At 29.5% G+C, this 12788-nt stretch overlaps 1 protein-coding gene across 3 annotated transcripts in view; it reads right to left on the reverse strand.

Moving 5' to 3' along the window:
- Window positions 1-3754: 3754 nt before the first annotated feature.
- Window positions 3755-12788, reverse strand: part of LOC142319167 (uncharacterized) — a 122725-nt gene continuing 113691 nt past the window's right edge. For all 3 annotated transcript variants that reach the window (XM_075356152.1, XM_075356149.1, XM_075356151.1), the window contains exons 4-7: window positions 8813-9030; window positions 6349-6595; window positions 5901-6009; window positions 3755-4429 (exon numbers count right to left, since the gene is read on the reverse strand). In XM_075356152.1, coding sequence (XP_075212267.1) covers window positions 4290-4429; window positions 5901-6009; window positions 6349-6595; window positions 8813-9030 — 714 coding nt within the window. In that variant the 3' untranslated portion in view covers window positions 3755-4289. The remainder of the gene's footprint in view (window positions 4430-5900; window positions 6010-6348; window positions 6596-8812; window positions 9031-12788) is intronic.

Consider the following 12788-nt stretch of genomic DNA (forward strand, 5'->3'; position numbering starts at 1 on the left):
CATTGCACCTATTAACCTATTGTAATAGTTTCACAATTACAAATTTAATTGATTTACTGAATTTTATATATATACTGAGGTTGAAAATAGAGGGTAAATGGAAATAACATGTTTTGATTTTAGTAACATATTTGGATTAGTACCACACAATAATCTGGTCAGTAAATTAAGATGTAGCACCACTGGAAATAAGTTATTATGACTAGAATCTTACATTACAATATAAAATTTTATGTTAAAGCCACTGGTAATTTATCTAACAAATATGAGGTCAATCAGGAAACACTCAGATAAAAATTTAGAACCATTATTGCTTAAATTATTTACTAATGATTTAGTAAATGATAAGAGGATTAAAAGCAGAGCTGAAAAGGATAGGTTGTTACAACTGGATAAGAAATCATAAATGGTTGAATAACAATTTTATGCAATGTAATCTTGATAAGGCAGCTGTCATGTCATTATCTAGGAAGACTATAGTAGCTAAATTTGTTTATAAGATTAGGAAAAAGTAATTAAAACTGTTAAAGGAATTATGGACCTAGGTACTTCTTTAGAGAAGAAAAGGATTAACAGATATGAAGACAATATAGTTTGAAGGCAACGAGGGACTCAGGTTTGACATTATGGGTGAGCCACTATTTTCAAAATGTAATGTCAACAACACTGCTATAATAAATTAATACATCTAATTACATCTATTCTAGATTACAGTGCAGTAATTAGGAATTATTACAAAAAAAGAATGTAAAAATCAAAAAATAAAACAGTTTCAAAAAGATCGTTCAATTCACATTTAGTGATTCTAGTATGACTACAGAGAGTACTCTTGGTGCAGTTGAAAAACAGAAGAACACAGCAAGATGCATCAATAGTACATACAGATCTTAATGGAGAATTTGATATAAGTGTTACACAAATATGTTTAAGTATACCAGTTTCTTCAGAATTAAAAATAAAAACTCAACTTTTACCACATGCAAGAGATATTGGATTTGCTAAAGCGAAACCAGATTATGATTTATTTAGAATTATATTTAAAAAATACGACAGAATTAAAAGAAGAGAATATAACTTACATGCTGCATGCGGAAAAAATGGAAAATAATTTTCCTTTTGAAAACTAGATGTTCTTGTTACAATCTATACAAAAGGTAATTTTACATAATAGAGCATTCATCATGTTGACAAGTATATTTTACATTAAGTACTACAGGGTTGGTCCTGAAAGTAACTGGATGGGAAAACTTGTAGTGGAGAAATGTATAGGGATATTTTAGTAACACATTGCAACTAACCACAAGCTTAGCTCGAAGCAATGGGTGTAAGTAGATCAAGAATTTAATAATCCTCTGTGCAAGTGGCATATCATAAGAAAAAATTTAGCATTTAATCGAGCAATGATATGCCATCAAATTTTGTGTGTGATGTGAAAAATCTGAGATGGAGGCTTTCAACATGTTGCAGACAGCCTTTGGAAATGACTGCCTACAAACAACATAGTTTTATATTTGGCATAAGGCCTTCAAAGAGGAGAGAGTGGATGTGCAGGACGAAAAATGGAAGGGTAAACCATCCACAACCAAAATGGATGTAATGTGGATCATATGAGCAACTTTTTTAACACTGATCGATGCATGATTATGTGATTAATTGTGAATGAGCTAAACTTGTGATGAATGAATTGGGCATGCAAAAAGTGTGTTGAAAGTTGGTGCCAAAAGTTCTGACCAACTTCAACAAACAGACATAAGTGACAATGTATTGCAAATTGTTGGACTGTGTGGCAACAAAGGCACACCGGATACAGGAGACGAATCATGGGTCTTTTAATACAATTTGGAGACCAAACACCAAAGTTCTGAATGGTACATCACAGTCTGCTCAAAGAAGGCTCAGATGAGAAGTTAAAGATTAAAGCGATGCTCATTTTGTTGTATGTATTGAAAAGGGTCATCTTCAAAGAGTTTGTCCATTCTGCAGTGATAGTGAATGCAGCTTTTTATGTCAAAATGCTGCAAGACTTTGAAAACACATCATTCATAGCCATCTCAAGATCTCAGACAACTGGCTCCTCTACCATGACAAGACGTTGAGCTACACTGCATTGATAATGAGGGAGTTTCTGATCATTATGAAACTGCTATTACTTATATATTACTTATACCTATAATTACACACAAAGAAAGACATCTTATTAAATATTGGAAGATTTCGTTACAATGACTATTGAATTAAGCAGAAAAGGTAAATAACAAAAAAAAGGAAAACTGTAATAATCACGATGAAGCATGAATATGACAGTCAACTTGTGCTTATATTATTATTTTTGGGAAAGTTTTCATAAAAAATAATTTATTTCGTTTATCAATTTTCAAGTTAATATATCAGAAAAACAAATAAATTAATAATAAATTTTCTAATAAAATAGCAGCAAGTTTATAGCAACTACTTTTTCTAAGTAATTATATAGGTAAAAATACAAATACATGTAAATTATATTTGATTTAACTGAAGACTGATTTGTTTTTAAAAAGTTCCTTACCTCCGAAAGTAATGACCACCATAAATATAAGAGTAATTGGAGTTACTCTTAAAAAGTAATGGCAATCACGACAGCCAATGGTATGAAAAACAGTAGAACTAAAATTGTAAATCAACATTACAATGGATTCTTCAACAATGACAGACTCAAAAAGTGGGTTAACTAAGCAACATAAAAAAGTTGTCTTTAGACAACTTAATAACTCCATACTTTTTAAACATTGAAATCTGTCTTCTGAAGATGAATTAGACCACAAATATTATAACTACTGCAATTTTAGTGAATTACGAAAATAAAAATCAAAGGTTTGATATTACAACTCATGAAAACTCAAAAGTGTGTCTAAGAATAGAAATACCTTTATCCAGCTTTTAAAAAGGAATTAAAAAATAATTACACTTCAAATTCAAAGTACCTCCTTACTAACGTAGATGAAAGTGTTTGACTTTATGTACCAGTCATAGCCTAATATCTATACTTCTGTTATTGTTACCAGTTTAGATAAAGATCTTTATAAATTGGATATTAAACACAGCAAACGTTCAAGTAGCAATTTAATAATTGCAAAGAAAATTTCATTGCTGTAAAATAGTTACAAAGATTTCACCAAGAGAATACACATGAATGTCGTCAATTTCTGGTGATCAAGGTCACAGCAGATGTAGCTTAAAGATGGTTACTTTAATATTTTACCACAGATCATGATATAAGATTAATATTAATCTGTTAGATGAAAAAAGTAAAAAAGCAAAAAGGGAAATGCAATTCCAAATGCCACCAAAATCTCAAATCTTCTGATGAATAAGTTTGATCTTAGAATAACTTTAAGTATAACACGATCATTCTCATTTTGAAGAGTTTTCATTATAAAAAACAAATGGTTTATTTTATATAAATATTTAAATTTTATTGATATTATCTATTTATCTATCCATACCTCATCTGCTACATTTTAATTATTGAACAGTGGAAACACATTTTAATTAGTAAACACAACAAACAATTACAGAGTAGTAATTTGTTGTTGTGTGAGGGACAACTGTCATGATGTATTTGGAAATACTGTTCCTCCTCCTTCTATTGTTGTATCATTAGCAATTCTCACACCAGCATTTATACGTCTGTGGAACATAAAAACACTGTGACTGTGATCAAATATTAACACAATTATCAATGTGTACGTGTACATACATAAAGAACACAATTGCATCAGAAACAAAAGGAAATATAATTTGCAGAAAAAACCAACACAGTACGATGAGTAAATAAAATCCAAACTTCTTTTTGAAGCTTTAGCGTCTTATGCATGTTTTGAAAAACTTTACACATTTTTTATTCATTCCATTACCACAAAAATTTTCCATACTTCACTAGTGCATTTCTTTGTTATACACAAGACTTTAGAAATGTGTACCTTCATAAGCAGTATTCCTATGAAATTCAAAAAGGTAAATCATTATTTCATATTTTCTTACAGTAACATACTCATAGCATTATTAAAAAAAAAAAAAAAATATTAAGTTAAACAAAATACATTTTTATATATTACAGCCAACATTAGTAAAATCAATTGACAATTCAACAGCAAGTCTGCAATATAAAATTCATGAATTATAAAAAAAAAATTAAATAATATTAACAATAATTTTACCCATCCATCAATTCATTTTTCAACATCTAAAATAATTAAAATCAGATGTAAATGTAACATAATTAAAACGGGAATAAATAATTATTAAAGTTATCATTGAAAGAATTCTTCAACTTCTTTCAACTCTCTTTCTCTCGCTTGTTGATGAGCCCAGCGATCTTCAGCTAATTTTTCACTAACTTTCCACTTTTCATGATATATACGCTGGCCACAACTTGGGCATTTTTTACCACCTGTAATCAGTAAAAAGCAAAATAAAGATTATCTTATGCTATACATTCATTACAATATATTAAAATTATATACATATATTAGTGTGAAATGCAATAATGTACAACAATAATGTAATAGTTAAACAATACACATGAGAGATTAGTAGGTGATCTTCAGCAACAGTAATAAAAAGGTTTTGTTCTATTTTTACTAAACCTTTTTAAAATAAGAATATTAATGTTATAGTTATTTAGAGAAATTTAATGCAGATATCATGAGGTTTCTGGAGATAACTCAACCTCAGAAGTGGATATGGTGAATATGACAAGAACACAAACAAATAGTAGAATAACAGAAGTTATTTTGGAAAATTTCTTTAATTTTATTGCTTTAAACATAATATTATGTGCCACATTACATAGACAAGAATGTCATTTATACCACGGTGTCTTCTAATATACCAAATAATTTGATATTTGGTTCAGAAGCATACTGAACCACTATCATGGTTCAGTATACTTCTGCTGTCTAATAGAATACAGTATTATAGTTATACTAACTATAGGGAGTATTTTATTAATGGAATAAAGGGCATTTGATTCAATACAGACAAGAGAAATCCAGCTACAATCCAACATTACCTGGAAACACATAATAAAATTAATTCATTAAAGTTTAAAGAATTGTTCATCGTAAACAAGAATTAGGCAGTTGGGAAGCTTGCTTAATCAACAAAATAAAAAATTCATGGTTGAATAACAATAAAAATAAAAAAACTACTTTCTTTTTTCTTTTCCTAATTTTTTATTAAAAAACTTTTTATCGAAGGTTTATTATAAAAAAATATTTAATAGTAATCTCCTACCTTACACTGTATTAATGGAAGGAATAACCAATGACTGATATCTGCACAATAAACAGATTTTTATGTTATCCAACCCAACACAAGGAGAATACATTAAGTAATGGTAGGCAATTTAAGTTAGAAGTACCAGAGACTAAGATTTTTTTTTAGTTCAATTTACGCTTTAACTGGGATTACCTAAAAAATACTTTTTACATTTTTAGTCAACAGTTATATTTATTCTTTAAAAGCTAATTTAAAAAAAAGAGATGCTCATTTTTAATATTTTGTTTAGGTATTGTTTTGTTAATCATTTTCTTCATTTTCATTGAAAGAAATTGTGTTTTCATTTTATTTTTTATATGCTAATTCCTCCAGCACCAACTGATGATGACTGTCCAACAATTGAAAAGGCAACATCTAGTTGCTATAAATACAGCACATGGGCTGTATTTATAGATATAAAAATTTATATCTATTAACAAATATTTATATCTGACAGTTTTCATAAAGCACATATCTTGAACTATTATTGGTATGGTAATCAAATCAATGATGAATTACCAGTAATAAAATGATTTTGTTTTTAAATCCTAACAAATTAATGATATTTTAAATTATGAACTGAAAAAATATATATAAAATACCTTGAAATGGAGGTGTTTTCATATATGTAATCAAGCACTGTAAATGAAACAAATGCCCACAATACACTCGTTCAACATGTCGTTCAGCTGTCTCATCAATTTCAACATCCTGTAAAGAGATTCTTATGAAAATTTAAACAAAGATAAGATCAAAATCCAACATACTGGAAAGTAAAACTAAACTAACATTTTTAAAAAAGTCTTTTAACTAACAACTTTACTGACATGTCTACAACTAATCTAACATTTTTGTTAAAGTAAGTTACCTTAAAAAAAAAAAAAAAATAATAATATAATAAAATAATTTGGGTAAAAAATAAAGTAAAATAATTAAATAACAAAAAATTTGCTTATTTTTATAAAAATTAGTTACAAAAAAAAATATAATAATAATAGAAAGGTGTAACTTACAAATAGACAAATATTTAATTTGTGATATAAAACTTACCTGAGGATTTTCAGGAAGACAAGAATTACTACACAACTGACATAATTCATTAGGAACAGTTTTCACACTTTTTATTAAAAACTGAAGGACAGGCAATAATGATGGACTCGGCTTAAAAGGTGGAATATTACCACCTTTTTTACGATTCATGATGGGAGGCTCAAGGCACTGTCGTGCTGTTTCCTTTGCTTGAGCCATAAAGTAGCGGTTAAACATTGGTGAAAAATTGGATTCCTCATCTTCCAACCTGAAATTTATTTTATTAAATTAGCATCCAAAAACAGAATATTTATTATTATCAGGGTCAGTTAAATATTAACCAGATTTTTATCTTCACAGCTCGTGTACGAAATGAATGGTCGGGCACAGATGTGGGGAAGCGGTGGATGTTTCAGCAGTTTTGGCATTTGGTCAGTAGCATCAAGTTGGAGCAAGAAGTTTCATAGTTGGATGTGTATTATACATCATTAACTTTCTTATGAATGAGGACATTAAACACTCCAAAATTTTGACTAATCTGTTTGTGCAGTTTGGGAATATGACATTGTCATGTACTCAAGTCAGTAAATTTAAGAGGCAGTGAAACAGTAGAAAATTTATCACAACAAGTGTTCACATAAGGACAATTGTAACAGCTAACAACATTCAGTTCACTGAAGACAATCTGCATCTTATGGTTGATAAAATTGCTTCTGAAGTGCCGATTCCATTATTATAAACCACCTTGGAATTTCACAAAATCTGAAGTAGGTTCCAAGACTTTTCACCAAAATCAGAAACAGTCCAACAGGAAATTTTTCAAAAACTCCTGAAACGATTTTGATGAGGAAAATGATTTCTGCATTGAACACAAACAAAGTGATGGAAATTTTTAAGATGAGTGCTGCCAATATCCAATAGGAGGGGTAGATTTGCCCGCAGGTATGGAAAGGGAAGCTTGTTTTGTTCTTGAAACACCCTGAAAAGATCACAGTGATATCTTTGTTCAGTAGAGAGTAGCATCTTGGTGAGTGAAGACCTGCTTTCAGTTCTTGAAGGATTATCAATTTGGCAAAAGAAAATTTTCTGAAATGCTTCTGAAAGTAGATTTCTGAAGGAGATCCATCACAATAGCCTGTAAATATTGCCATTTTGAAATTACAAGCCTAGTTTTAAAACTTTCCAATCACACCAATGGTGAAACATGGGTTTATCACTACACTACTGAGTGAAATCAGCAAGTATAAAAAGGAGTAAAAGTGGAGAATCCTTTTGCCTAGAAAAATATGTCTGTCTACTAGAAAATTACTCATAGCTTGTCAATTTTCTCTATGAACGTTGCAATGTGATTGCTGCATACTACTGTCATTTCTCGGACAAAGTGAAAATCGCCTATAGGAACAAAAGGTGTCATCACCCAAACAGAGATGTGATTTTCCTTGATGACAATGCCAGGCCTCACACAGCTGTTAGCACTCAGGATGAAATTTACAGGGGAATATTAGAACATACCCCACACAGTCCAAATTTATCTCATAAGATTTCTTCTTCTTTTCTGTACCAATGAAGAAGCATGTGAGAGGACATTGATTTCAGAGCGGCAATGAAGTACAGGAGTTCGTTCATAATTGGCTTGTGACATGTCCTCAAACTTTTCATGAAAAAGGATCCACAAGCTTCCCACACATTAAGAAAAATGTATAGAACTTCAGGGAGACTATGAAAAAAAAACAATAAATATGTTTTATGTTTTTATTTTATATTAATGAATGTTAAAACAAAAATCCGGTTTATACTATACTGACCCTCAGAATATATACTAGAACTAAAAATTCCTCACAAAATGCAAATAGCATGTATATTAAACATTCATAACCAACATGATCAAATATTTTCAAAATAAATTTCAAAACTACTCATTTTCTAACACATGGATTTGTGTTTCCAAAAGAGTTTTTCTACAGCTATCACACAGTTTTTCTTCATCTCCAGACAAGGCAAATTGTTTTTAAACTTGTTTACAAAAAAAAACAAAAACATTATGGCAATCATAAAAATACATTATCAATAAATAGATATCATTAATTCTGAAAAATAAAAATCAGCAGTAAATTTTAGTTATGGCAATAACAATACTGGTGGCAAAATATAAAAAAAAAAAAAATATTTAATTTCATTATCTTTTAATATCTTGAAATGATAAATGTTAAAAACATAATCAATAAATTTATAGTTGAAATAATAATAATTGAAAACAAAAATCATTTCTAAAATTATTTAGCAATAATGATGCTTTATGATTAACTCCTTAATAGGAAGTTTAGTCTTTTTATAAAATGAGCCCTTTTACGAATGAAATCCAGAGCACATTTGTTTTACCAATTATTAAATCTATCAGATGAACTATTATGGGAGTCTATTTTAAAACAATGAAATAAAATAGTTTAAATATTAAATTAATAGATATTGAATAATAAAACGTTACCTGATTGCCACAACAGGATAATCATCTGGTATAAAAATTTTTCCTTTAAAATAATACCGAGCTTCAGTAATTTTAAAACTAATAGAAGAGCTTTTCTGTCTTAATTTAAATTCATCTCCATCCTGGAGTATATCTTTTATTAAGGTAATTTCATCATAACAGCAAGATAATGGATTTTCATCAATAAAATTACGAACAAATTGAAGAATTTTTAAAATCTAAAAATAAAATTAATACATTATTAAATAACCTTTTCTTCAAAAGAAAAAATGAGAAAGAAATGATAGAATATTATTTATAATATAAATTAAAAATAAATAAAAAAAATTATAATCAGTATTTAAAAACTGCTAAAAAAAAAAAATAAAAATAATAATTGTACAAATCTCTTAATTTGAGATAATTAAAAAAGAAAAATTGGTTGACAGCATCTAGGTTTTACCAGTCCAGTTCAATTACATTTAGTGATTATGGAACAGAACATCAGATCTAACTCAAAACTTTAAGTTCACAAATTCTTTTCACTTTCCAGTAATGAAAAGTTGTTTTCAAAGTGATGTATAAGCCCTGAGCAACTAACGAGAATAATTATTATATAATATTACATTTATTTATTAAAATATAATATTACATATATAAAATTTTGTAATATAATATTTCAAGATTATTTATTGAAAAATAAAAGGCAAATATAATTTATTTTTCTGCTCTAGAAATACATTTTTCCCAGCGAGAAGGAAGGTTTTTCGCAGAATAAATACCTCCATGCCCTTGTCATCTTTAAATCATTGCCCTCCTAGAGCTTGTTTAAGCGGCCCAAACAAATGAAAATAGCAGGGTGATAGGTCCGGACTGTAGGAAGGATGATCAAGTTGAGTCTAGTGCATTTCTTCTAGTTCTGAGACTGTTAGAACTGCAGTACACGACCTAGCATGGTTGTGGAGGAGGATGGCCTCTTGAATCGGTTGTCTTGTCTTTTGTGGTGATATGCAGCTCACCCTCATTCAACAGCTTGCACGCAATACTAAGCAGCATTGATTGTGCATCGCTCATGCAAAAAATCAATGAGCAAAATGCCTTGAGGGTCCAAAAAAAAATTAAAAGAACCTTGCCAGCTGACAATCAAGTCCTGGTTTTCACTGGTGCTGCCTCCCCTTTCCTCCGCCACTCCATACTGGCTTGTTTGAACTGGGGAGTGTAGTGGTGGGCCCATGTTTTGTTGCAGGTGACACTCTAACTCAAAAATGCATTACTTTCTTTCACAAACGTTTGTTGTAAGCCTTTGACAGACCTCCAAACGTCCAACTTCTGATCTGCGGTCAAAAGGCAAGGGACTCATCTGGTTCACACTTTACAGAACTGAAGGTCGTTTGTGATCTTCTTGTGTCTCTTTATGCCAGGCAAACACATGAGTCCTTGACAATGTTTGGTCCTCAAACTACTCAGTCAATCTCCAGAAAATTTCCGTCGCTTGAACACCTTCAAGAGCAAGAAGTTTTATAATTATGCATTGTGTAATGGAGGGGTGCCCCTGTTGCTCCGACATCATAAGCATTACTGACAAATTGGTTGGGAGTGTGGAATGGCTATCTCTCCCCACTCCTAATGACCCCACCCACGCATACTAGAAGCGCGGGCCCAGTCCTACCAACTGTAGACGCTCAGGAACAAAATTCCCATTTACATCTGATTTACCTCCGTAGTAATATTAATATTATAATTATTATTATATGACAAAAATCAAATCTTAGAATAATGTAAAACCAAACCCTTTAACTATAAATTCAAGTCCAACTGTTTCCATTTATGTAAATATTTTATGAAACTACAAAAAAATTAAAATTCCAGATCAGAGTAAAAAAACCTTATACGCAATGAGATTCTTAAGATTAAAAATGAGGTTAAAATTATTAGGGGTAATTTTATATTGTATAAAAGTAGGGCCTACCTGGCTACCCAGGATGCATATACAATTTCCAATCATATGAGTATTTCGCTCGGTAGAAAACATTCACAACATTCTTCCACTTAAACTCCTAATAACTATATATATATATATATATATAATTTTATATTATATATTTATCTATGTACTCTCTTCTGTAGTTCTGAGAAACATTTCTGTATTCATTCTAAGGAAGAATGTTCTGTTATATACTTCATTATCACAAGGGACAAAATAAAGAAAAAATTATTTTAAAAATAAACTTCTAAATACAGTAAGGAAAAATTGACCAAAAATGAAGAAAAAAAGTTTCAGAAAATCTTTTTCGTTTAGTACTTATTGCAGGAAACCAAGCTCTGTATTTTGATAAGAAATATGAGTTACTCTAAAAAGGAGAAGTATAAATTCACACATACTAGAATAAATTTAATTAAGAACAATTAAAAACAGTGTTCAATGTGTAGGATTACAAGTCACAATTATAGTATTCAACACAGTAAAAAGCATTCCTTTAAAGGTTTATATCTTAAAAATTAATTAATGTAAAACAGTTAAGTTTTATATTATATTAAATCTTTTTTTCTGTGTTATTGTGATACATCGATATACTCAACTGAATGGTTCAACAATAGCTACTGATATAAACAGATGTAGATGTTCACATACAATAGAGATTATTATTAGGATTATATCAATTGCATTGATATATACAATTTTGAATATATATACATATTTCATTGCTTAGTATTTTTTTCTATCAATTAGGGTGATTATTCAAGGTATTAATAAATATAAATATTTAATGAACCTCATGGTTAATACATTACAAATTGGCAATGAGGGTGAAAGTGAAATTTTTGAAACTATTAGTAGTAAACAGTTTAAATGAAGTTTTAAGTTATGAAGTAATTAAGTAAGTTATGTAGTTATGAAGTTTAAAGTTTTCTCTTTTTTTTTATAACAGAAATCTGTTCTAACAGTAAAAAAGAGAAATTAAAACTATCTACAGCAGAAGAATTACATGCTATTGTTATATTAGTAACAAAATGGTAAAATACAAACTACAATTGACAGTTTAATTTCTGAGCTTAATAACCTTTGAGAAACAGCAAATAATCTTGCTAGTCAGCAAATTGCATTTAGTACTTCATAAAGTGTTAGGTTTTTTTTAATTACTGGATCCATGTCCAAATTCAGAATTGGTGAAGAATGGGAGATTTATCAGGATCAGCTTAATCAATACTTCATTGCAAAGAGCATTTATCAACCCAAGCATAAAGTAGTTCTTATAACGTTAATTGGACAAGATGCTAATAAAATTCTTAGGGATTTGTACGATCCAATTAAGTAGTCAGATAAGACATGAGTAACTGAGTCTAATATGGAGAAGTCAGTTTTCTAGAAGAGTTTCTGTATTTAAAGGAAGAACAGAATTCTACGATTTAAAATAATTACAAAATGAAACAATGGCTCAGTGATACATCAGGATAAAAAGCAAGGCAGTAAGTGTGAATTTGGTACATAATTGGAAATTATGATTAAAGATAAGTTTGTCAATGGTTTTAGAAAAGACTGTATCCTGCATAGATGTGTGAGGAGAAACACAGCAAACCTATTGCAGATATAGTGAAGACAGCCAAGAAAAAGAAAGCTATACTTTCAACCAAGGCAAACTAGATGGTCATCACATTTGCCTAAATCTGTATAACAAATATTAATGACTTTTCTGTTGATTAATGAATTACTTTTCTGTATTAATGAATTTTTCTGTTAAAGAGAAGTTGCCAATCTGAGCAAGTGATGTTATCAATTATATGAGTACAGATCCGGTTCTCAGAAAAATTGATCTGTACTTCAGAAGTCGCTGGCCAAAAAAGACTGATCAAAACCTTTTGTTTTACATGCCAAGGAAATTAGCATCAATCAAAGTATGCTTTGCACACTCGTTTATTGTTAAAATAATAAAAATAAAATAACAGTATATACTTATAATATGTGTCAGTGTATTAAAATTAATCCTTAGAAAACAAA

This window comes from Lycorma delicatula, chromosome 2 (assembly GCF_047948215.1).
Source record: "Lycorma delicatula isolate Av1 chromosome 2, ASM4794821v1, whole genome shotgun sequence".
Classification (NCBI taxonomy): domain Eukaryota; kingdom Metazoa; phylum Arthropoda; class Insecta; order Hemiptera; family Fulgoridae; genus Lycorma; species Lycorma delicatula.